The 27,101-nt window shown below is 37.4% G+C and overlaps 1 protein-coding gene across 1 annotated transcript in view; it reads right to left on the bottom strand.

The window, feature by feature from the left end:
- Window positions 1-5,861: 5,861 nt before the first annotated feature.
- The window catches only part of IL17REL (interleukin 17 receptor E like), a gene marked incomplete at its 3' end in the record, with an annotated part of 44,276 nt that continues 23,036 nt past the window's right edge, over window positions 5,862-27,101 (bottom strand). The window contains exons 3-17 of the mRNA XM_080636849.1: window positions 25,928-26,077; window positions 25,027-25,136; window positions 23,488-23,602; window positions 21,810-21,854; window positions 20,738-20,877; window positions 20,493-20,564; window positions 18,198-18,252; window positions 17,040-17,203; window positions 14,711-14,758; window positions 13,943-14,000; window positions 13,465-13,610; window positions 10,869-10,928; window positions 9,840-9,897; window positions 7,464-7,518; window positions 5,862-5,889 (exon numbers count right to left, since the gene is read on the bottom strand). Of these exons, the coding sequence (XP_080492975.1) occupies window positions 5,862-5,889; window positions 7,464-7,518; window positions 9,840-9,897; window positions 10,869-10,928; window positions 13,465-13,610; window positions 13,943-14,000; window positions 14,711-14,758; window positions 17,040-17,203; window positions 18,198-18,252; window positions 20,493-20,564; window positions 20,738-20,877; window positions 21,810-21,854; window positions 23,488-23,602; window positions 25,027-25,136; window positions 25,928-26,077 (1,304 nt within the window). The remainder of the gene's footprint in view (window positions 5,890-7,463; window positions 7,519-9,839; window positions 9,898-10,868; window positions 10,929-13,464; window positions 13,611-13,942; window positions 14,001-14,710; window positions 14,759-17,039; window positions 17,204-18,197; window positions 18,253-20,492; window positions 20,565-20,737; window positions 20,878-21,809; window positions 21,855-23,487; window positions 23,603-25,026; window positions 25,137-25,927; window positions 26,078-27,101) is intronic.

The following is a 27,101-nucleotide window of genomic DNA, read 5'->3' on the forward strand; positions in this document are numbered from 1 at the left end:
AAGTCAGCTACCTGAAAACAGGCCAAAGGATTTGAGTCAGGCTAGATATTTATGACAGTTGTCTGCTCATCATTAACTTACAAAAACTTGAAGGAACACAGGAAGGAAACCTCAGCTTGAATCATAAAAAACCTCTGAAGGAAGGGATCCCAAATGAGGTAACTCATTTGTCTCAGCTCAGTCTCATACCTTAAATAAGCCAAGACAGAAAGAGCAGATTTGGTAAATGCAACTCAAAGAACACTGCAGAACATAAATCCAGAAAAAGAGGCTGAAGTTTTGTTCATATAGCAAGGTGAAGACAGATTGCAGATTGCTCTCTGTGCTCTGGCTTGGCCAGAGAAAGTTATCCTCAATCTGGAAATCGCACTAGTGCTATGATCAAAATTATCTATTTTGCCTTTCAGTAAATCTTACTAGATTAAGCATATTCCCACACAAATACAGTTAAGTGACTTTCAGAACTCAGATACAAAGCCATTGTAGAGCACAGACAGAAAAAATCTTGCATGGTCTAGAAATATTCTGAGATATTCAGCCACTCATAGTTGTAAGGTTCATCAGTGTAACCTGGGTAGGGCACAGAAAAGAAACTGGGTAGATAAAGAATACATCAATGGAAGAAGCAGAACATTTAAGGGTTTTTATGATGCTGGTATCTGCAGACATACAGAGAATCATGTCTTCCAGGGTAAGCTGAGAACAGCCTAGTCTGAAGACACACAGCTGGCCAAGGTCTTCCAGATAAAGAATCAGTAAGTAGATGAAGGAAGATATTCTGATTTCACAAAGAATTTGAATAGAGAACAAGAGAGGAAAAGCCACCATAGAGGAAGCTGACTGCCACGAAATCCAACACTGCAAGAGAAGAAGAGATTCATTATCTTAAATAACTAAAGTGAGAATTCTACTTCTAAAAATAAAGGGGAACTGACAGGAATGCAAAAAAATGAGAGAATCAGCTCTGTCAAGTTCCAGTACTTTCAAGGGGTAAAATGATCATAAAAAGATTGTATATGGCTGTTGTGTAACTCAGTGTTTCTCCACTGTTTGAATCACACCTTTGTTGTCCCTCCCCACTGTTAGGACTTTCGGACTGTTACTGTTGAAGAACTTAAAAAAAAAATGTTACAGGCTTTTTCCACACCTTCTCTAACTCATGCTCTGCACTTAGAAGCTGAGGCATAAGATGACTTGCTGAGGACCCAGCAAAATGTGAAGCCCCATAGGGAAGAAGCCCATAGACACATTTACATGGCTATTGAGTCAAAAACAAGAGTTTTTTAACTATATTGTCTACAATATGAAAACATCCGAAACCTTCCAGCACTCATGCGGAGACAGCAATGTGGACCATGATCCCATCCCAAGCTGATTTTGAAAACTGGACCATTAGAAGTTAGATAGGAACTTACACAGCTTTAAAGGACGATGATTTAGGTTTCATGAGTCAAAATGTAGTCAATGGCAGGAAATACATCTTACAAATTCCATCTGTTGAAAGATGCAGTCTAAAGAAATTATCATCTGCTTTTCAGTAGATAAACCGTCCTGGTTTTGTTGTATCAGGTATATATTAAGAAGTCATTTAGCACAATGTGTTGGCTCACATATGTCTGACTTTGTAGTTCAAGGCATGAAATCAGCAGTAAACTAACCCTTCCAAACAAGTCATCATTTCTCTTCCTATTTATTTCTCTGAAGTAGTTTATCATAAACCCAGAAGAGAAAGGACTCAGGAACACAGCATGCAGAGCACTGGACTAAACCTGCTGTGGCTGTTACTATGGCTTAGTGAATACACAGCTACTCATTAGGATGTGGTGATTCAAGCATGCCACTTGACTATAACTTGCTATCGAGGACATGTATCCATGACTGCAAATCATATAATCATAGAATGGTTTGGGTTGGAAAAGACCTTAAGATCAAATAGTTCCGACTCCCCTGCCATGGGCAGGGACGCCTGTGAGAGACTGATCTGAAATCAGACTCCACTGTCCATTGTCTCAAAAATTGATGTGAGAAGCTGAAATGGGATTCCACTGACCATTGTCTCAGAGATAGGTGGGAAGAGTTGAGATAAGACTCCAATGTCTATTGCCTGGGAGAAGGGTGTGAGGAGCTGAAGTGGGACTCCACTATCATTGCCTGAGAGATGGGCGGGAAGAGCTAAGACTCTTCCATCCATTATCTCGAGGACTGATGTGAGGAAAATTGCTGTCCATTTTGCCAAGAATTGCTGCAGACATGTGCAGTTGAAGAGCTGTCCCCTAGACCAGGGAAACTGGCCCACCAGGGATGTGTAATATATGATGTTAAGAACAGAGGTACTCCCCCACCCCCAACTCAGTATAAAAGAAAGAAAAAGACATCACCATGAGCTCACCTTCAAAGGGACATCTCCAGGAGGACACTTGCACGAGGACACCCTCCACAAGGACACCCACCTCCGACGACTATTACGGACTCTCGGGGATACTCTGCTCTGATACTGACTACAGACCCTGAAAGACTTCCACCACCTCTGACAATGACTACGGATCCTGGGCACACCGCTATATCCACGGTGGTGACTATCTATCTCTCTCTGCACTCTGAATTCTTGCTTCATTTCTATCTTTCTTCTGATTTGTCCCATTGCTATCTCTTTCTTTTACAATAATTTCCTTTTTTATAATAATTGGTTTTTTGTAATAAACCAACTGATTGATTACAGTACTTGACCTCATTGGCATCTTAATTTCACTCTTGGGATCATGAAGGAAACGGGTCTGACACTGGGGTTTTCTCCAGTCAGACCCTGACAACGCCTCACACAAGACCATGTTGCCCAAGGCTCTGTCCAGCCTGGCCTTGAACACCGCCAAGGATGGAGCATTCACAACCTCCTTGGGCAACCCATTCCAGTGCCTCACCACCCTCACAGTAAAGAGCTTCTTCCTTACAGCTAACCTGAATAAAGACATCCAAAATACTGCAGCAGCATCAGTCTGATTTCCCACACCAAACCCTGTGTTGGTGTAGCAAGTGAAAATAAGCCCCTAAATAAGAGGAGGAAAACTGCTTTATGTGGTGACTTTAAATGTTAGTTTCAGGTTTGTGCAATGCACTAGACAGCACTGAAAGTCTTTTGAAGAGATTGCTACAAAGCATCTATCAGTGCTTTTGCTATATTTCAATGATATTCTGATAGTATCTCAGAAGAACTGGTGCTCTGTGATAATACTAAGAATGTACATATGAAATGAAAACCAAATAACTGTGGGTTACCTCAAAAGAGTGTGATTGGACTTTGTCCACAATAAGCAAGAGGGGAATTTTCTTCAAGAAAAGATTGAAGGCTCTACAGAATTAGCCAGGTCTACAGGCAATCACATAGGGGATTTTTGCATTTGGCTGTTATTACAGTACATTTACTTGTGCATCAGTCAATATTGGAAAACTGTGTAGTTAGGGTGAGAAAAGAAAACATTTCAGTGGTCAGCAGAGTGAAATGAATACTTTTAGAGTTGGGAGAGGTTCTCAGACCTTCTTTCAGGATTGACCTACCAATGTTTAAAATGCCCTGTGGAAAAAAAACAAACAAATGCCTTTATTTTTGCAGCTGTAATGTCACAGGGACAATAGTGTTGGGTAGCTTAGTAATGCCAAACTCTAACTTTTCTAGAAAAGGCACTATGGCACCATGTGAGTGGAACTCCTTCTAGTGCGTTAGATGTATAAGGTGGTCCAGTCACTGTTTGAGAGAGTGGGAAGAGTTGGTCTCAGGTAGAGTAGGAATTTTGTATCTGAAGTAGTGTATTAGAAACAGGACTCTTAAAGATCAGCTTGGAAGTCAATCAGAAAAGCTAGCAACAATTTTTCTCACTACCTAAATGCAAATAAGCAGACCTGAGCCAAAGTATGGAAATTCTATTAGGGATTATTTGCAAACATTGCCATAAGCAGAAATGTCTTAATGGTAAGCACTTAGACTATATTGTCCATGCTCCTTCAAAAACAAGTATCCAAGCAGAATGAAATATGCTTGAAAAGTATCTGTGTCTCTCCAGTGGCCATTATGGAAACCTAAGTACTGCCTTTGAAAGAACACTTTACTTTCAGACAGCTAATTTAAGTGATATATCTGCTATAATCACCATTCAAGCTTTCATTTAAAACAACACAAAAGTCATTAGGACCATGGCTAGTCATATTCTCTTTGGTATTTCCAGCACTGCAGCCAACAAGAGAAGACGTGCTGCAAGATATTCAGCATCTGTGCAGCTGAAACAGGATCTTATCATTGAAAGCATTCAGCTTCAGTACAGCTATTGTTGCTTCAGGACCTCATACAAGCTTGTCATTGGAGGTGGTTTTTTGTCTTAACTATACTTAGGTTTTCAAATCCTGCCGCAACTCTATCATTTTAACTCATTGTCAATCTGAAGACATACTCAAAAGTTGATCTTCAGACTTCGCTTCAAAAAAAAGCATACTGTACAAATCAACTTTTCCTGCAGAAAAGACTTTTCCACTGGAGGAAAGTGAAGAGAGTAATATTATGATGATTTCTCAGTTGAATGGCTGAATGTCTTGTTTCTGGATGCAGTCTGGAGGGTACTGAAGGAAAAGTAGATGTCTGAATAGATCAGTGCTTCTGCTTGACAGCCAAAGCAAGTAAGTAAATGCTTCGGGAAATCTGCCTTGCCTCCTCTGCTTTTGGAGCTGTAGCACCACTGGAATAAGAATGTATCTAATACATGTGTAGTCTACACAATGAAGCTTTGATATCAAAGGTGTGAAGCATGATTCTTTCTCTTCAGGTCACCTCAAAAACCTTGTGTTTCAACACAACACGTATGTCTCTTACACCATATTTGTCTCCTATAAATTGCTCTTTGAAAATCTTGAAACAAAAAAACACACTCAGATGGAAAGTATTTTTTTATTGATCAACTCCTTGTTCCAGACCCTCACTCCCCACCCATATTCCTGATCCCACATGAGCAATTCCACATGGTTTCAGGATTTGTTAATAATCATCTTTTAGTTGACTTTCTTCCTTTCTTTGTTGCACAACAGGAAGTAAGGATGTTTGAAGGGAGTATTTAGGGAAATAAAGGCCAAACATTAGATAATCAGTACAGTGTGTAATATTATTTTGAATAATTGAATATAAATACTGATATAATGGAAAAAAAAATACTTCAATTATTTCAACTAAACTGTTTCTTTCTAGGCTGGATTTCCACATGACAGTTTTAAATAGCTATCAAACCAAAGACATGTACCTCTTCAGACAAATAAGAAAGTTATCTTCAAGTCAAATACAAATGCAAACACAGAAAGCAGTTGTTAGATATATTTAAGGAATATGGTCTGTCATGGTGAGATCATCAGAATGGCATCAGAAAACAAAGGAAATTGCAAAGAATGATAATGTAACAAAGCTGAGAAAACTTCCTCCATTCTTAATTTCTCAAACACTTTTGCTTATGGTTTAAAAACAAAGGTTACAAATAAGAAAATCTGAAATACTTGTTCTATAGGTACACAAGGCACTATGACAATACTCATTTATAGAATATTGTATGTATAATATTAATTTAGAAGGAAAATGTGAACCTGATTCTCTAAGTGATCTAAGACATTTTTTGGTTTTAAATGTTAGGAAATAAGGAATCATAATTCACATTCTTTTGGAATGTTAGAATAAGTCTAACTTGCTATGTGCTTCTCTCACAACAATAATCTCACAGTAATTAGTAGAAACTACCATCATGAGAGATGACCATTTAGAAAAGACTTGCAAGTTACACCAAAATACAACTTGATGTTGAGAACATACTAAGGACCTTCAAAATGTGTTGTTAAATTCAATGCAAGGAATGCACACTCTTCATTCTAGGGAAAAACAGAGGAGGAAAGAACATTGGCTTTTTTTTCTCTTAAGTGTGAGAGAGTTCATTGCATTCATACATCGCTGGACTTAAATAATACATGTAACCATTTGTCTACAGCTTGTTGAGTTGCCTGTCACAGTCCAAACAGCACTCATATGAACAAATTAACAAATCCAGGATACTTTATTCTGAATGGTATCTCCTGACAAGGGAAAGGCCAAAGACTGCCTCAAAGCAAAGATGGTAGCAACTTCTCAGCCTCATGACTTGCATAACTTCTGCAAAGCTGCATCTTTTTCCCACCTTTGAACAATGAATTTTCAGAGCATCTCTACTCTCTTTGGAGTTCTAGGTTGCTCCCACTGTTCGAGGTTGTCTCCAAAAGTGTATCCTAAAAGGATTAAAGAGCTCAGGGTCTACCAAATCATACACCCATAGACTTTTTTTACAATCTGGGAATAGGTGTTTTTCAAAGGGCTGTGGGAGTGAAAAGAAGCACTGGAATAGCTGAGCAGACATGTCTAATGAGTGAGAGCACAGAGGGGACTAATCTACCTGCAAATGTAGAGAGAAACTAGGGGGCAGATGCTAGTTATGTGAATCTCTGTCCTGGTTTCAGCTGGGATAGAGTTAATTTTCTTCCTAATGGCTGGTGCAGTGCTGTGTTTTTGGCTTTAGTCTGAGAATAACACTGATAACACACTGATTTTTTAGTTGTTGCTCAGTAGCACTTACCCTGATCCAGGACTTTTCAATCTCTCACGCTGTGACAGTGAGGAGGGGCACAAGAAGCCAGAACAGAGCAGAGACAGGACACCTGACCCAAACTAGCCAAAGGGGTGTTCCATAACACAGCATGTCATGCCCAGTATATAAACTGGGGAGAGTTGGCTTGGATGGACCATTTGCTGCTTAGGAACAGGCTGGGCATCAGTCACTGGGTTGTGAGCAGTTGTATTGTGCATCACTTGGATTTTTTCTGTTTTCTTTGGGTTTTATTCCTCTCTCATACACACTCCTTTTCTTCTTTGTTATTATGAGTATTATATTTTCCTTTATTTCAAACATTAAACTGTTCTTATCTCAGCCCACAGGTTTTATCTTTTTCTGATTCTTCTCCCCATCCCACCAGGGAGGAGAGCAGTGAGTGAGCAGCTCACTACAACCCCCAGCAACTGCTGCTGGGGTTAAACCATGACAATGTCATCCTCAGCAAATCTGAGATTGTTCCAGGGCTCTTGAAGGTTGTCTTCTTAATTTAGAGACTTCTTACTTCCACTGGTTATTTGTCTCCCCTTGCTCTCTCTCTTTGTCAGCAAGGCAGCTACCTCTGATGCCAGACTGCACTGTGGTGCAATACAAAGACAGCAAGAGAAATACCATGGGAGCAGGAGAGGTCTTTAGTGAGGACAAGGAAAGGGGAGTGATAGTACTAAATTCACTCAGACAAAATTTGCTAGTACAAAATTCTCTCAGGCATTGCTTCTGTTCTTTAGAGAGGTCAATTATGTGTGTTCAGGACTAACAACTCAAACAACTCACAAAGGTGTTTTAAACTATACATCGGATGGATACCTGTGTGCCATGGCCTTTGCTGGGTTTCCATCACTATATGTTTGACCACGGAAACCTGAAGAAACAAGTTCAAATGTCAGTTGCCATTTTGGTTTTAGTATGATTCACATATTTATTCTCACACTAACTGATTTGGGTTATCATTCCATTCAGAATAGATAAGTTTACTTTTTAATAGGTGAAATAATGACTCAAAATGTTTGGCTACATTAAACGGAATCCAGAAAAATGGCCAAAGGAAAATAACACTTAAAAAGAACACAAAGTTTTGCCTCTAAGCCAGTGCTGTAAAAAAAAAATAAAAATTAAACATGTATTTTCCCATTTCCATCCTCTGTAAAGCAAGTAACACCAAGCCATTCTAATTCCAAAGCACAACTACTGGTAGAAAAATGCAGTGCAATTCAGTATAATGCATACTACATGTCAGAAAACTCGCAGCTGGAAAGAAAGTAGCCTTCATGATGGTTAAGTATGCTGATCTTTTTAAAATAGATACCACTGTCACTGGAATCTTGGGTTTGAGTAACAAAATATATGTTAATAACAGCATGTGCTGCTTGGTATTTTTAACAGTGACATATTTGCACTATTTTTACTATGCCATTATAAGATTATTTCTCATTTATTTTGACATTTTGTATAATCCAAATTGTCACAAATTATGGACTAATCTTGGGTTTAATATTCTCTTCAAATTTACATGGATTGTTTTTTCTTAACATCTTAGGTTCAAACACAACAGCATCCCAGGGTAAGAATTATCGCCCTTGGGGACATCGTCTCTTAAGGAAGTTTCATCATCTCCTGATTTGAAAAACCTAGTGCTTGAGAAAATATCTTTGTTAAGGAAATAAACATTTAAGTATGCAAAAGTTCGTAGTAGTAATGCTATTACTGTTACATTAAAAGTCTTACACAATTACAACAGTGAGTTAGACCCACCTAGTTTTGTCCCATCTCTAACACTTGTTTGTACCAGTCTGCCTCAGAGGGATGTTTTGGGAACCCTATCCTGCTCAGCTGACAGAGATGGACCACATTATCCCAAAAATATAAAGCATGCAGAATTCATGAAGCATGAGGCTAATATCCTCTATACAACAAACATAGTGATCACATATTCTGATATTCTTGATATGCAGTTTCTCATCCTTTTTCTGTATCCCCACAAATTCTTGATCAGAACAAAACTTGTGACAAAAAATTCCACAGTTAAAGAAAATACTGTGACCCAAAAGTTCTTTAGTCAGTTTTTAGTATTCCACCATTTTCATTTAATTCACAGACCCATTCTCTACTACTGTAAGGTAGAAGGGCATTCCCAGACTGCCGTCTCTGAACCCTTTCAGTATTTTACATGTCTTTGTCATACCCTTCAATTTGTTAAAAGGAAAACATGAATAAGGAAAATGCATCCAGATTACATGAATCACAACACACTGATTATTTAGTTGATTCACCTTGAGCAGGCTTGTTACAAGTTTTTAAGTGGAGAAGAAACCAGAACTTGCATTATGCAAGTGCTTGCACAGGCAGCTACACCTTCAATTCAAGACTACAAATTCAAGCACCCTCCTTTTTAGTGTCAGGCTTCCAAATCTGAAGCTATAGTTAACTGGCAGGTATTTTTAGACAACAAAGAACATCTGTCATAGGAATCACTATGTTTACAATGAACTGGGAAGAGAAGTTTGGGTGGGTGGGTTTGAGGCAATTTGGCAATGTTCAAATTGAGTCTTCTCTCAGCTTAAGTCCTTATAGACCTTTTGGCTTTAAATTTGCCAGTCCACTCCTCCTCACCATAAACCCCACAGCCTTAGTTCACCCTGAACTCACTAACTTCTACACTTGCAGGGCTTCCAGGGCTTTTCTTCCAGGGCTTGGAGATTTTGGAATATTCTGATTTCATGAGCTCAAATCATAACAATATCCTCACTGTACTGCAATGAAAGAAGTACTACTGTCCCATTTGCAGAGGTGGGGAATTAACAGTAGGGCTCTGCTAGAATCACTACAATGACAGCACTGTGTGCCTGCTTGCCAAGGATTGTTTTTAACTAATTACCTCATGTACCGACAGCAAGGTAAATATAGATGTGGCATGCAGAATTTGGCATGTGATGGAAAATTCACCCAGGAAGCAGAGAAAACAGCCAGCCACACAAGTTGTCCTTGCCCTAGCTAATTAAATGCTAGTTGAGGTATGAGTCCATTATCTATGAGGAAAGCTGAGCATATCCAGCTCACATGCAGACTTCTGCATTCAGTCAGGTGAATCACACTTTGCTTTCCCAATGAAAATGCGCTTCACATGGAGTGATCTCTTCTATACAGTTGAGACCTAATTTTTCTTTTGTTATCATTCATACTTACCGCAGTGGATATCACAGATCTGCAGTGGAACTGAATAATCTACATCTGTCCTCCAGCCCTTTTAAAGGAAAGAACTGAGGTTTATTCCGTTTTCAGCAGCACTGCTACTAAACACTTGTGTTGACAAAATGAGGTTGCTTTATTAGTTTACACAAATGACTACACTTTAAATATATGCATATGGAGATTGATGGTCTGTTGTATATTTAGTGACTTGCAATCACTTTCAGGTTTCTAACGATAAAGCTAATCAGATTTTTTTTCTTGGATGGGGGCTTTATTGTGACAGATAATGTCTTATTTACAAAATAAACTATTTATATAAGTAAACATCAGTTTTACCACCAAATCTGATTTTCACTAGGGAAAGAAGAACTGTCATTACCCAGAAGGCTCTTGCCAATCTCACTTTCACCTGTCCCTTTCTTCTTAGCACCAGAAAGTGAAGCTGACAATGGCTTGTCCTGGTGTCTGTTGAGAACATTAACTCCAGAGACAAGTAAACCTACCAGATTCATGCTCGTTTTCTATTAACATTGTCTTAATAAAGTGCAGCTACAGAAACAATGTGCAAAAATGTCAAAAATTATTTGCTCAGCTCTGCTTTTAGGAGCAATAATTCTCGCGTGCTATGATGCACTTACCATGCTGTTTGCTGTATGCCTAACCTTCTCCAGCTAATGTCAATCTTTGAAAAACTCATCTATGATTTACTTGGATCTTTTGATACTTTGCAACTTTTTATTACAAAGGAATGTATAAAGACAGGATTAGCAATTTCCTGTTGGTATCCCTTTATATGCCACTGACAAAGTAGCAAGATCATGGAGAGCAACTTCTCTGTTAATTAAAGTCATCTCAACAAGAGGTGGTGACAGCACATCAAGCTATAAATAATGCTCTTTGCCAGCTCTGTTTTCACAGTACTCAGATTTGGCTGGGAGGGGAAAGCAGTGAGAGTGCCTGCTGGTTTTCCTTTTTTTGATGCTTTATTTTGTACAGAGTACCAGGCAAAATCAGGACACATACCTGAATGCAAAATGTTGACCCACACATTTCCCGTGACATAGCAATTGATATAGAATCTCCCTAATGAAAAGAAAAGAATTGAAAGCTATTATTTTCTATACCCTGGAACAATGAAAATATATTATGTCTCTCCAGCATTTTGATTTGTTTGCCAGTAATACTACACATTCTATCCTGTCAGAAAATTAATAAAGTGTATATTCACTATGGAAGGTCATTTATTTTCAGAGATATCCCCGGATCTCAATGACCATAAGTATTGGTGTAGCTTTGCCAAGCACAATTTGGGCAGCACAGGAAGAGAGCTAATGTTCCTACATTTTATGAAGCACCAAAAAGCAGGACATCCTCCCTGCCGTATCTGCTCACACCATGTTAGCCAATGACCATCTTCATTTCTTTTCCCTGGTGTACATGAGTTGAAGGAATGACTCTTTCTTTACAGTTCTTCTGGACTTCCTATCACATTGTATGCTAAGAACAAGCTCAGCCTTGGGGTAAAACTGTCCTACATGACTGTCCTGAAACTTGACGTTTGATTGTTTCTGGTTTGTCCTCAAAATAATGCTAGTGTACTCCACTAATAACTATGAATCCTACACTGCTCTTTTTAGCATGGCAAACTCCAAAAATAACTGGGGTCAAATTAGATGAATATGTTCTTTTCAAGCACAAATTCACAGGGATTGTGCAGAATGAACCTTGGTTTCTCAGAGCAGAGAGCTAAATCTTGATGAAAACTTTGTGTACATTGCTCATGGTGTTGAGGCAGAAAATGTGTGTAATTTATTGGGCTTCCATTCTGCCACAGTAGCTGAGGATATAACAGCTTGTACCAGAGGGAAGAAAACAGCATTTTTAAATGCATCAGTGCCCTTCACAAAACACACACTTCAAAACCTAGCTGTGACTTACTGGTCTCACTTAAAAATTCACACAGGAAACCTTTAAAACCCTAAACTCCACAGATTTCATATGAAAGAAGCCAGTTCAGTGCCACTATAAGTGTTCACTGAACACAGTGTTGGACAGCTCTTCTACCATACAGATCTCCATCTCTGCCAGTAATACAGCATTTCCCCAAATACCTTGCCCCACTAGGACAGGCTCTTGATAGCACCACAATGCCCTCTGTGGTCTGCTGATTTAGATAGCTGTTTCTTCCCAGGCTTTTCTCCATGATTATTCAGCTCTAGGATCTCCTGCAGAAGCAGTTATATTGTTCCACTAAAGTATGTTCTCAGCTTGAGCAGCAAAACCGAGTTAGGAATCTTTGCTTTTAACAGCTGCTCTGTTGCATTCAGCACCAGAGGTGTAAGAGCTAAACTGATTCATTAGAAAATTAATTCAGCTGTCAGTGCCCACCCTTTTCAGTTTAAGAAGCCCTTATTCATAGAGGCCTGCTTCGTATATACCCCCTTGTATGTACACCCTGCACACTGAAAGCATCAGAGGTACTTCAAAAAGTCAGAGCTGCAGCATATACCTGCATACAGTGGCAAGGAAGAAGTACAGCTGGTATGTATCCTAAAAAGGGGAGAGGTGTAGGAGCTACAACATGCTTCTCTCTTTAAAAGCACATCCCCCTACAGCAGAGCGAAGTCAATGCACACGGTCAGGAATAACAGTGGAAATCACAATATCTGGATTTCTCAACTTTCTCAAAGTCCATCATACGACATCTCATATACCTAGTCAGCGGAGCAGACAGAAGGAGCACACATTTGGGGATGGACATAACACTACCAAGGAGCTGGCTCCTGAACCAGCTGGATACCTTTCAGCATAGTGGTCCTAGTAGCTCCTAGGATCTATCCTGCTAATGTTCTCCTATTTGAAAAATAATGTTATGGCCATTCTTCTGCTCTTTGACCCCACATTCCAGATGTACCTCTTGCTAGATCACAGGTTAGTCCAACAAGGTAACTCTTGCAGGCTGTGCAGAAAGGCAAGCGCAGGCCAACATGCTGCACTGAAAATGCGTGATACGGGCTTAGCTGCAAGAGAGGAATCACTAGCTATGCCTGAAACAGAAATCACCCTCCCATAATCTTTTCCTTCTCTCCCCCAGCTTTGCTGGAAGAAGCAGTTGTGTACTCACACTGCCTGCTGGGTCAAAAAGCTAATTTGGCTGAAAACTTACCTTTTTTTGAGTGTTGAGATTGTTTTGGCAGCTGTGGAAGTTAGAGTGGCTCAAGATCATCATGGATTTATGCCTCAAGTCTTACATTCCATGATGTGAAATTTGCCAGGTCAGCTGTACCAGTGACCCACATATGAAACACTAACACTAACATTTGCTATATACATAATACAAATACTACCCCACAAAATGATGTTAAAAGAATATTAAGGTTCCGCTCAATAGTCGCTTCCTTTGATGTGATTCATTTGACTTCAGGATATTTATTTCTTGCTTCAGTGTGAGATCAGAATTAGAACTACAACTTTTAAAAAGTTCCAGTAATTGTTCCAATATGTACATGGGTTTATTAATGCTTTCAAGCTGTAGAGCGATAAACAGAATAATAAATAAATGAATGCAGTTAGATCTGTTGAAAAGTCTTAGAGTGTTTAAGAAATAATATATACAAACCACAGAGACTGAATGGTGCATCCCAAGAGATTCACATGAGGCCAGCTGCGTCCTGTTACACACAAGTACTGAGAATTGTGCCTTGGTTTGGGATGTGAAGAAAACTTGTATTTGTTCTGCAACTGTAGCAGTTCTCATTTTCCAAGCTGATATTAGGGGAAAAGACTTACTTTTAGATGTACAAGGACATATATTCTGAATTGTTATATCTAAAATAAAAGCCTTTTTAGTTTGTTAAGTGTCATCAAGTGATATGCAAGTAATTTTTTTGATTCCTACAAGTTACTTCTTATACTAATAAACACTTGATCTACTGGGGTTACCTAGAAGTAACAAGCTGTCAAATCTCTTTACCATAATTTACAAGCTACAGTGTTGTGAACACATCTCATTGCTTACTAGAGAAGGCTCATATCTAGTGACTGATTTAAATATTTTTCACAATTTAATATTATATAATTAAAAATTCTATATTTACCTGGAAATTCTCCATGAGCAAATGGACATCTAACCCAAGAGCCTTGTTTGGTTGTAAACTGAAAGCAGAGAAATCTGTTAGGAAAACTAAATTTTCAGTTTCAGTCTCTGGCTACAGATTCATTCATACAGATCAGTGCATTCCAGAAAGTTGGAGAAAGTGAATTCACAGCTTTTCTGCCTATGGTATCTTCCAACCCTTGATTTAAATTAGGTCCCCCAGTCCTTCAGGTATTTATACGCGTGCTTATTTTACAGAAACATGTAGTTCCATTGACTTAACATTATGTGGCATCTTTTACTCAACTAGAATAATAAAAGTGACTCCACTAAATGTAGTGTATCGATCATTTTTATTAACAAGTATCATAGAATCATAGAATAGTTAGGGTTGGAAAGGAGCTTAAGATCATCTAGTTCCAACCCCCCTGCCATGGGCAGGGACACCCCACGCTAAATGTGGGGAAAACCTTTTACATTAAGTTTAGTGCATACTTCAGAGTTTTCATTGACCTAGAACATTTTTTCCCTGCTTTTCTTAAGCAGAGAAAACAGAGCACACAATCTGACCTGTCCCCTATCTATCATTGCTGGTGCACTTCCAAAGAACCTCCTTTTAGTCCAGTCTTTCACATTTCCTTCATTCTTATTTCCCATTCAGCAGAGCTATGAAGCAAAATATGGATCCTAAAGAATATTAGCAACTCATTTTTTTAGAGCTGACTGGAAAAGGGCAGTTAATAGGTGTTTTACAAAGAAATCCCTTTACCTTCATACAAAGCCTCGGGTGAGTGTCCACACGAGAATATTTAACCTGCTTGAAAAGAGAGCAGTCGGCATTAGCTTGTTTCATTAACTAGTTTCACAAAAACAGTTGCCCAAAATTTTCATGGTTCAATTACTGAGAAAGGAACTGGCTTGTTTCCTCTATAAACATCCCAGGAAATTAAACACATAAAACAGTAAGAATAGAAACAACCACTACTTTGGATTAACAATTTACTTCTTATTATCTGTAACATGTAGCATTTTATACAGTCAGTCTGACCCATTAGAGCTCAATTAATTGATTCTATGGTGGTGCCTGTGCAAAATTCTGATTACACAGCCTTGTTTCAGTCCCTTATTTACCACTCATCAACAACTCAGCAGAACATTGAGACATACACCCTTAAGTGCTGTTTCACTTCAGTTCAGAAATATATCAATTTTTTGTATCCCTATTCCAGAAAAGCATTAAAAGTAATCTGAATTCTAGACATCCACTTAAGTAACCTACAAAATGTTGTTTTCCTAACAACTGTTTACCCACCAAGGGCTTCACCATAAAAAGCCTTGTCTCCTATGAACAATTACTACCCATGTAAGTGATCTTTCTTAATAAACACTGTTGCTCAAGTGAGTGAGCACAACACATGGCATTGTGATCAAACACCTCTTTTCTGTAGCTCTTTTGATAAGAACATAATGTATATCCTCGTGTATACCTACAAGATGGTCACAGAAGATAGTTCTGTAATAGTCCACTCAGACATGGAGACAGCATTGCCATCAACAGAGAAAGCCCCATCCTAATTAGAAGACTTGTGTAGCTTTTGGGCCTAAGCTTTTGGGCATAGTATTAGAGGATGGAGCATTGTGTAGATTTACTGGGGGAGCTAGCACTACCTGAGTAACCTCTGCAGCCATCTCCAGCACACTATAGAGAATTTTTTCAGGGTTACAGTACAATAAATGAACCAAATTCAATATCAAACCTTTCAGAATTAATTAGAGGAAAAAAGGAATTCATTCGGTCCATGAATTAATATTCAGCCAGTAAAAGCAATGAGTAAGTACCCTCATTGTCTGCAATAAACTAACATTGGATTGTGTTCCGGGTAATGGAGATGATGCCAGCCAAACCTCATTTTAGGCTTTTTTATTTTTCTCCTCTTCAAGCAAAGAGTCGTGATTGTTGTCAGCAGATGACAAATCTCACAGGGGCCACTCACATGTGTAAAATTAAATATATTTGTCTCTGCAAGATCAAAGCTTTGTTGAAAGCCATAAAATGTTGAATCTGAAGAATCACTAAACACTTGGCCAGGAGTTCCTAATCAAAAAGCATTCAGCAGGCTTGAGTCAATCCCCCCAGATCATGTCATCAGAATAATACTTATAAAGTTTCAAAAATTAAGAATTTGTATTGAATTTTATTTGCCTTTTCAGTTGTTACCTCAAATTTTCTGGCTCCTCTCCACAAGGAGAGCAAAGCCTGAAACCTACTTTTCAAGACAAAAGCTAGAATTCTAACCAACCTACCTCATAAATCCATAAATCAGCATCATGAGACTTCAGATTGAAGTATGAAGCAGTGCAAGATATATGTCAGAAAAACCCTTTTCAATTTTAAAACATAAGTGCTGGAAGAACTCAGGGACCCAGAATTTCAATATGCACAATTTCGAGACATTGAACAAGGCTGAGGAAGACCCTTCAAAGAGATCTTAATAGCGTACAAAGCAATTGTGCCTTACCAAAGCACCGTTATGTCTCCAGTAAGATTTAATGATGTTTAGCCTCATCTCACTTACAGTTTAGGTGTCTAAATGTTAAATAACCAAATCTGACCCAATCACAATGGACTCAGTTAAAAGAAAGAGGTACCTTCAGAAGGAAATCCTTCTTATCTTTCTTTTATGCCTATCTTCAAATAAAAAGAACTGTTCTCTCAATATGTCTCTTTCACTTACTTTAAAGGGCATTTGACATGAACAGCATAGACTTGAACACCTATCTTTTAAAAATGTCAGGGCAGATGAATCATGCCTTTACTATAAATTAAAAGCAGACCCAATTTACCTCAAAGAACTTAGCAAACATTACTAGCTCCACAGTCATCTCCACTTTTTATTTCTTAGTAGTGAGTCAGTGAGCATTTTGAATAAATCATGTGGTTAGTGTACAAGAACAGACTGTGTTTACGAATAGTTTTAAGTATCAGAGAAGAAGAAAGGAATTTGCAACTGCTTTTTTTCCAAAGTCCAGCTCTTCACATTATGCCTTTGGTGATGGCTTTCAATCTCACAGTTTAAGGAAATATGCACAGCTCTTACTTTCTCAGGAGAACTTCTGGAAGAGTTTTGTATATCTTCACAGTAGTCATTAGACTTCATTAACCTGCATAGGTTAACCATGACAAGCACAGGACAAGCTGGTTCCCAAGCTAGGGTTTGTGTCACCGGGTTATAAACAATATTATCCCATAGCGCCTTTGTATCTGTGCACAAAGAGTAGAAATGTTATTTAATATGTCTAAAGATGAATCAGAATTGTTCATAAATCTGGTACCGATGCATGTGCTTAAAACCAAAACCATTGCTTTTCCATTTCCTTGGTATTTTCACCCATCAAAACTGCAGTGTTGTCCTTCCTCTGACTACATAAAGCTTTGTAACCTATACTTCGGTTATCCCTGTAGTCCTGATTAGATGGCATCAGAGAATGACTGCAGTTGGAGGGGAAGGAAAAGACACAGAATACAGAAGAAACAAAAGAATCATGGGATCCATGATCCAGATTTCCTGTGCATGCAAAGCATAACTATTCTAAGCACAGGAAATAGGTAGGAATAAAAGAAAAACTGGAAAAAAACAACCTGTGCCCCATGAGACCCATTCTCAGGCTGAACAGCTACTAAGAATAGAGATTAGGACTTCACACTGCAGATGGCCAACAAGCTTTGCTTTGATGACCTTTAAGCCAGATCTGACTACATGGCATACACGTAGCTACAGACAGAGCTTGAGCACTCCTGTATGTGTTCCCTATTGCATAAATAGAGAAAATTTATTTATTCAAACTGCACTGCATTGCTATAAAGGAATGGTAGTGTCATAAACTGTATATTCTTCCACAATAAAATAAATTGGAAATGAAGACTGGGCTTACTAAAGAGGAAAATCTCTCCCTGAAGTCCTCTTCTCATAGCAGTATTGCAAAGCTGACCTCAGTGGCTTTTCCTCCTTCTGGACAGTTTGTGTGTGATTTAGAAAACGTGGGAAATTACTGGAAAGTTACTTAGTGTTTATATTGGCATAAACTTGGTGAACAATTTGGTCTGAGTGTAAGTTCTTTAGTCTACCCATAGTGAAACAAAACAATATGATGATTTCCTTGAAGTTTTGCAACGTATGGTTTTAACTTTAAGTGAATTTCAAATTGTGACATATCACTGGAGCTAGTCATATAAAAAGTAATCACATAGTACTTGCCATTTTCAAAAGGGCAAAGTTGTATCCTCCTTGCATCTGGAATTGCCAGCCAGCCCTACAACCCAAGAAGTGGTCATTAGCTAGAGGTTCTCAGGTACAACAGCTTTTAACATTTCAGTCAGAATGAGACAGAAAACCTTTCCACCAAAGATAAAGATGCCGTGTTTATTAGAAACCTTTGGAAGTATTTTTTTAAAAGAAATGTTTGCACTAGATATCTATTTCATTGTTTGTCATTACGGGAATTGGAGCTGATGAACCAAGGGGATCCTTTCTAACACTATATTCTTACTATTTCTAAGTCATATATTTAGCCCAATTTCCTGTAGAAAGTCTTCCATTTGATTTTCATTAAGTTTCTTACAGTGTCATTACTTTCCAGGGGTAACAAAAGACATTCAGGAATCACAATATCAGACCTCCTTGCCTTTGTAGTGGTAAAAGATGTATCCTTAAAATCTGAGGACTAAAGCTTTAACTAAATCTGCAAGTATACATGCATGGCTGTTATTATACCCTAATTATTTAGATTAATGTACAAATGTTCCTATTACTCACAGTTCCCACCTGTTAGCTCAGCAATTGTATTGTGGAATTCTCTGTGTATACCCTGAGAGGAATAACATCTTTCCAGTGACCTCATACCTTTCAGAGTGGAATAAAAAAATCCCTAGGCTTGGAAAAGACTCTGTGGTTCAACTGGCATATTAAGGTATGTGATTTTAAGTGCCTAAAGTGTACACATCTGCCTGTGACTGAAGTGACCAAATTACTATTACAATGACCAAATGGAGATCTAGCCACTGCAGTCTACAGTGCTAATCATCACATCTCAAAATAGCCATCAACATTTGGTTGGTTAACTGACTACATTAACTAGATCTCCATTGAATAAAGAGTCTGGACATCTAATTCAATTGTAGATATCTACAACTGGACATCAAAATTTAGGTATTTTAATCCATGATGTTTAAATCCTATCCCAAAATTCACTGAGAATTTAGGTTCACATGGTATCTTTATATCTTACCAAGATCATTTTAAATTGGGCTGGTGACTTTTTAGAACTTTTTATGAAAGATATTCCAAAATCTCACTTCTCATAAATAAAATAGTATAAATAATAGAAATAAAAAGTAAAAAAAGTCTATAGCTATCTTGAATATATTCATGGAATGATGTTTTCTCCATTCTTGTGGCAAGAATGGCTTTAGCTTAAAAATCTGTTCTTTTTCTGTATAAGTAACCCTTCTGATATGCATTTAAACCACAAATGTATTTTCTATTTTCATGTGTTTTACTATGCTAATGCAAACATGTTCTTTGAATCTTTATTATAAGACAGTCTTTCCATTCCCTAACCATTTTAGATTTTTTATGTACATCTTCCATTTGAATCAATCTTTCTTGAATACAGACACAAGAAACGTATACAGTATTCAAAGAAGGCCTTGCCCATACTTTCCTGTTAGCTTGGAATAACCTCATTAGACCTTTGTTCATGTTTATATCATGTAAGCATGTTAGTTTAATCATCCTGCAATGAACTATTACACTCAGATCTTTTTTCCTCCACTGTTATTTCTAAATGAGGACTTGCGTCTTACAACAAGAGTTCTTTTTCTTAGAACAAGTGCATGAACTTGCACTTCATACATTACACTTCATCCTCCTTTAGTTGTCACATACAAAGATCTCCAGTCTCTTCCAGTTATCCCGACCCTTTTCCATTTTGATTACACCTCTCAACTGTGTTATCAGCAAATCTCATTAACACATTTCCACTTTTTGTGCCCATGTCATTGATGAAAACTGCTCTAAGTGTGGTCCTTAAATAACCTTCCTACTAGCACAGCCTCATTCAACAGAAGCAGTCAAGTTAGCCCTCCAGCTAGGTGTTATCTACCATACAAATCTTGTTCTCACCCCCAGCTTCGTAAGTTCCTCTTTTAGTTTCTCATGCAATACTATATCAGATGCTATGCTGGAATTCAGTCAGATTAAATTTTCTTTCTTTTCATTGCTCAGAAAAAAACCAGTCATATTAATCTTACACAATACTTTCCATAAATTAATGTAAATTGTATCCCATTTTCTTATCTCCATGTTTTAATTAGTGTTTCCTAAAAAAATCTATTCTTCATTTACATAATCATAAAGTTAGACAAGCCTTTGTAAAAAACTTAGGTCTAGAATCTTTATCTTACAGACTTTTCCTCCTTTCTTAGCACAAATCAGAGATAAAATTTCTTTAATCAGAAACACGAGTATATAGTAAATTCCAGATTGCATTACCTCAATGCAAAGACAAGGGAGTAGCTGAGAATACTTCAGAGAAACTGATTTTAATGATTCCTTCCCTTTTATCTGAAATTAAAAAGACAGCCATGAAGCCAGAACAGTAAATTACTTTTAATAAAGCTAGATAAAGCTAAACAAAGCTACAGAAAGCCATTTCCTATAACTATGACCTCAAAGAGCATTTCTACGTACAAATCACCTCCCACCAGTTCAACAAATTGCTTTGAGCTTTAACTCACCACAGCAAATGCTCCTACATCCTCACATGTAAACCATTTGTGGCACAGGCGAACATAATAATCTTGATCTCTAATAAAGTTGGATACATTCACTGAAATAATTTTCCTTGCTCTATCTACATTATAATCAAACTTTCCAGCTGAAAAAGAAAATTCAAGCATGAAATTCACATCTGTTTCTTTATTACTTTATTATTCCTATTTTGTTATTTCTTTAGAAAAGGTACAGAATGAATTTTATAAATTTATATTCTGATATTCCTAAAGATATTATTTTTTGAGATACAATAATTTTCATGAGAATAAATTTCAATATTATTCTGTTTAAAATTAGCGCTGGCAATACTGAGAGGCCAGGACACCTACTGATTGTACCCCAACCTTAGCACTTGAAATCTTATGTAGTGAATGTACAAATACCTGAAATATATACACTACAACTACTACAAAAGTTGATTATACCAAGGTTTCAATTCCATTACATAGAGAATATCATGGAATCATAGAAAAGTTTGGATTGGAAGGGATCTTCAAAGTTCATCTAGTCCAACCCCCCTGAAATGAGCATGGACATCTTCACCTAGATCAGGTTGCCCAGAATCACATCCAGCCTGGCCTTGAATGTCCCCAGGGATGGTGCATCCACCATGGCTATATGTGCAACTATGTTAGACAAATACAATGGGGGGGGATGGTGGGAGTTTTTTATTCATGGGTATGCCAAAATCAGGATAGCAGTTTGGCAAATTAATTTAAATTTATTTATGAGATCTGTCCACAGACAAAATATAAAACTAGCAATCTGAAAAGAATGAAAAGGACACAAACTGATTTCCAAAAGTTTAAGTATTAAATAGGTTGTCAATATCTTTACCTGCTATCTAGCATTTCCAAGTCAATATAAAGCAACATGCCTTCTCGGACACTACCTATCAACTACATGGTAATTATAAGTAATGGTAGTTGTAAATCATTGGGTTTTTTTCCTTGCTTGTTCAGCTATGAAAACATTTCTCTGTATAGGTAGCCAGAAATATCTCACAGCTTAAAATTGTATAAAAGATCAACTCACCTGAACAAGCTGGAATATATTTTCCCACATCACTGTTTCTGCAATCTGCAAAATAGAAGCTAGAGTTTTCTTCAGTGCTGCTTTATTTATATAACTGTGTAAACAAACTGCCAAATTATCCAATAGCTTCCCAACAAGAAACCTATCTCTTATGCCTGTTTTTAAAGGCAGATTTGCATCCACTTCTAGATAAACACCAAAAAAGAAAAGTACCCTTGCCACACACAGAGATTATATCACAACTTGCTTTAAGCAACTATCTCCCTGGTGGGGGGCTTCTACTGGAAAACCTCGGCAGCAGTTTAAGGTGGCAGTCTAAATTATAACACTGCACTTCTTTACCTAGTACCTAACATTAATTTAATTAATAACAATAATAATAGTTGCTGTTGTTACTACTACTATTATTATTATTATTATTTCAGTTATCCTTTCCTTGAAAGCTACTCCTGTTGTTTACCAAGAACATTACTCTATTATAAACAACTTCGTATTTTTGCTATTCTGACTGTACTCTAGGCTTAGAAACACCTTATTTAGCTCCCAGGGAGAATTAGAGGCCAGGCAATACTTTCAGAACCAATACCTCATATTTGTATCTCCAAAAATTAAATCTTGATTTAAGAACACTGTATCAGCTCATAATATGCTGCCTACTGTTTTCATCTCTCCTTGCTTAGGTCGGAGCAGCACTTTGCTCTCATTTCCCACACAACTCTTTTCCCAGGGAAATATTTCCTATTTTTGTTTGTTTACTCACCCTTACTGTCTGAAGAGCGTCTTAAAACTCATCTTTATAAAACCTTATTTCTCCCCCCTCTTTATTCACAAAGTACATATCTGCTTCAACAGTGAAACAGGATTTATGAAGAAAATGAAAGGCTTTTTAAATGCAAAAAGGCTTTACTCCTGTGAAAGCGTGAAAGTGCTAAAATATGCCTGATACTGTGTGGAAAGGATGACACTCTACCAACAGGAAAGGGCAAGAGATACCAACCCACAGGCTCTGGAGATGGGAAGGCAGGACAGTCCCAGGCACTGGATCAAACATGGGGTCTCATTTCACTTTTTGCACCACCATTTAGTCTCCACTAGCCACACTGCACCTTGGTTAGACCACAGAGCTGAATCTATTTCTATATGCATATGGTAGGCTCTTTACCCCAAAACCATGGCAAAGTGACACCTATCCTTATCTAGTTACATGAAATCAAGTGACAGAACAGCTAGCTAATGAAAGTAAAAGAAATTTCTTTGCACTTTCTTATTGAGTTTTCCTCAGTTTCTGAAACCACCTGTGGCCTAACTATGAAGAGGGGCAGAAGCTCCATATTCTGCTCAGAGAGTACAGAGAATTGAACCGGCAGGGAGAGAAAGAGCACATGCCAGTTACAAGAAGGCCGGTTAGGATGAACGCATAGTGTAGTTAAGTTTCCCATGTACTGTTAGATATAAACACTGGTCTATCTTTTTTATAGCATGTCAGAAATTCATATGCACAAAATAAATCAAAATGCAGAATAAGACTGGTCTTTGCATACATGAGCTACCATCAATTAGATCAGTGTATCCCAGAATGTGATTTGGCTTTGCATTTGGGTTTTTTGGGAGGTATGTTGAGTTTTTTTATTTGAGAAGATGTTTCTTGAAAAACATCTGGTTTAAGATGTTTTCCTACCTTCAACATAGTATTCCTGACTCAGCTTGACTTCACAGTAATTTGGTACTGTTTTCATGGTCACATAGATGTGTTGTGCTACATTGACTTCAATGCAATTGAATTGTATCTGTACCTGTTCAAAACATTTACAAAATCAAGTTTGCGTGTGACTTCCAGAATATATGAAAACCACTGGTCATCAGGGCTAAGCAAGTAATATTCTTTGATCATATTTATTTATATTTACAAGGAGCAATAAGCAGTCTCAGATATTGTAGCAGTAAGAGTATAAAATAATCAAGATTTCAAAGGGTATCATTATTTCTAATTCAAGATGTTGCTGTCTTCTTCACTCCTACAAATCCAAATATCTACAAGCTATTAATTAATCCTAGAAGCATAGAAACACAGGTATCCAAGGCTTGTTGAACTTCAAAAGCGAAAACTTATTTCACACTGCCAAAAGTTCCAATTTATAGGCATTTTACAAGCACAAACACTTGCAAGATAGGAAAAAGAAGTCTGTTTAAAAATTTAATGGCAACTTCAGCAAATATATTCATTCCAGTAACAGTTTGTGAGAGAGAAAGTAATTTAGGCAACAAAAGTTGAGGTCCAGTTACAGCATGTCATTCTGAGAGCAGTAACTATTAAATGCCATGTAGGTTTTCACGTTGTGTATATTCTTATTTGGTACAAGGCATTTGGAGGGGAAAAGGCATCTTATATCACCATTCTAGTCACTGAGATGAAACTAAGAAAATTCAATTAAATGTGTTGGTTGATTCTTGCCTATAAACTTAGCTTACTTTGAAAGCTATCAGTTGTTCAGTGCTGGCCCTGCACTGCCTGTAAGACTGATCATCAAGTGGTACAGAGCATAAACTGCAATTGCAGTTTGGGACAAGAACTTTATTTCACATGTGCAATCAATGTAACACTTACAAAGCACATGAAGTAACATATTTTGTTTGGGATTAAGAACAGTTACCCACCAGTAACTGTCTTTTAAACAGTTGGTCAAGGATGGTTCTTATTTTTTTATCCCCAATTGCAAATTATAATAACAAATACTTCTGGGTTTAATTTAGTAAAAAATTGTACTCTGTTGTTGCATTTATTACCATGAGTTTAGGACACAATGGCTGTCTTCTAGATGTGTAAATTCCACTTAGATGGTTGGACTTACATAAATCATATGTATGCATTTAAAATCCCTGTGGAATTGTGCTTCCTATCATTTGGAGTTACAAAAGTTTTCCCACAATTTGGTGGGTGCAAAAGGAAAGCTAGCAAGGCTGATGTTAAAATTAGGCTTTGCAGAGGAAGATTCTCTTGCAAAAAGGTAAGTGGAGGAAGTACAAAAATGGTGGAGAATCAATTTATAGGTTGTAAAAGGACATTTTGCTAGAGTTTCATCTAAAAATGATGAAGCATACATTTCATTGCAGTTTTCCACAAAATTAGCAAAAGCAGAAAATAGGAGATATAAAACCTTATTTTCCCAAAGTCTCATAAACATTTAAAAGAAAATCAACCCAAAATAAAGAAGTCTACCTTCTTTCCATTAAGCATCTTGCTTTTTTTCCTAGCAAACCTCACATTTATGCACTGAGATTGCTGTGTGTCCAGTGAAAGAGAACAGATTTCCAGCCCACGGATATTCTCTGAAATGAGTTAGGAATAGGTTTCAAAAATATAATTTGAGCATCTTTAAGAAAAGGAAAAAATAAATTAAAATACATCATATTGTAAGCTTTCCTTTTAAGTGAAAAGCACATGTATTTTATCTTGTTAAAAAAGGGACATTATGTATAACACACAAATGGGAGTAGGAGCAAGGATTTAATACAGATTGATACAAATTGAAACTTTAATTATGCAAAATCTCATGCAAATTAAAAAAAAAAAAAAAACCAACAAAACCAAACCTATTAACTCTGAGTGAAGCACACCAGGAAATATCTAAATAGAAAAACACTAAGCACACAAATGGTGGGTTGTTAGTAAAAATAGACTGTACCCCAAAAGTCTGAGTGCGTTCACTTTATTTTAGAGCAGAAGTGTAACTTCAGACGCATAACCTGTTTTCTCCTTCTGTTGGGGCAGTCACTCAGGTCTGGGTTAGCAGGGCAGACAGAATTAGTGTGTGTGCGTGCATGCACACGTCAGAGCAAGAAAGAAAAGGGCAGCAGTATGCCTGGGGCACTGGTAGAGGATAAGTGTTTTATGTTGGAAGGAAAAATTCAGTTGTCTTTAATTCACTATCTCAGTTCTCATTCCCTTGAGAAGGGCCACGGCTTTATCCTGGTTTGTAGTAAAATGGTTTCACAAAAAATATCTTTCTAATTACATGAAAACAGCTTGGACACAAATATTGCAATATGGAACAAAATTTCGCTGAAGAGCTATAAACAAAAAATAAACAGAAATATTCAGTAGCAAATCTGCTTCCTACCATCCAGACTCAGTGTTCCTTTAATGTTTAAATGAAGAGAGCATGGGCTTCCTTGGGTGCATTTCATCACTGTTGAGATCTTCATGCTTTTCAGTACCATGGAAGGTAAAGATGCAGGAGCATCATGGCAGAAGCTGTTAAAAATACCACCTGCAAATGCAAAAAAAGAGAAATCTCATTGTGCACAGGATACCTGAGTCAGAGAAAGCAACAAAGATGAAGCTCCAGTTCTACTGAAATCAATAGGAAAGCTACCACTGATTTCCGCAAAGCCAGTACTTAACACTTTCACATGGACAACATTGCTAGTTGGCTTCACTACCAATGCAGGGGGGATTGGAAAGAACTAAATTACAGATGGGGTTTGACAATACATTTCCTGGCTTAGGGAAGTGTTAACTCATAAGAGGAAGGAATCACACTTCTAACAATTAAAGCTAGAAGAGCACACCTATACTAATAGTGATTTTAAATAATCATATCTGCTAGATCGTGGCTAGGCTAATAGTTCATTTAAACTTTTTTCAGAACCATTACCTGTATCTTTAGCACTCTCATAGATAGTATTTTAATTTTAGATTTAGTTAATGCTGCTAAAATATCTCTTTCACACAAGAGGGCACCATTGTATTCCTAGTCCTGGAAAAATCCCTCACACCTACAAGATTTTCTTCTGCTTTAGGCCAGAACAGCATGAGCAGGATAAATATTATCCAGGCTTTCTTCAAGGTGCAAACAGTAGGCACAGAACATAACTACTATGTCTCATTTTATTTTCCTATGGAAATCCCCAAAAAAATGAAAAAAAGTTTTAAGGCCCCAAATCTCATCAGTGAAAGATATTTTATCTGCTTTTATTTCTCAGACTGCCCTGCACAGAAATCAAGTATTTATTTATGAATTTATGTCGGTACAGTGGATTTGTAGAATCATAAAATCAAATAGGTCGGAAAAGACCTTTAAGATCATCAAGTCCAGCCTTTAAATTTAATACCAAATGCATTCCTTGGGCATCTCTATATCACATACACTGGTTTTAGTCTCAAAAATTAAGAGATTCAAGAAACTATCAGAACAAATAGACAGTGAATTGGGGTTTGTCCCTGGGTTTTGTGTATACGATACAGCACACCTCAGTTTAGCTGTAATTACTTCATAGCAATTTCTTTGAAAT

The sequence above is a fragment of the Psittacula echo genome (genome assembly GCF_963264785.1).
Source record: "Psittacula echo genome assembly, chromosome: 1".
In the NCBI taxonomy this organism is placed as follows: domain Eukaryota; kingdom Metazoa; phylum Chordata; class Aves; order Psittaciformes; family Psittacidae; genus Psittacula; species Psittacula echo.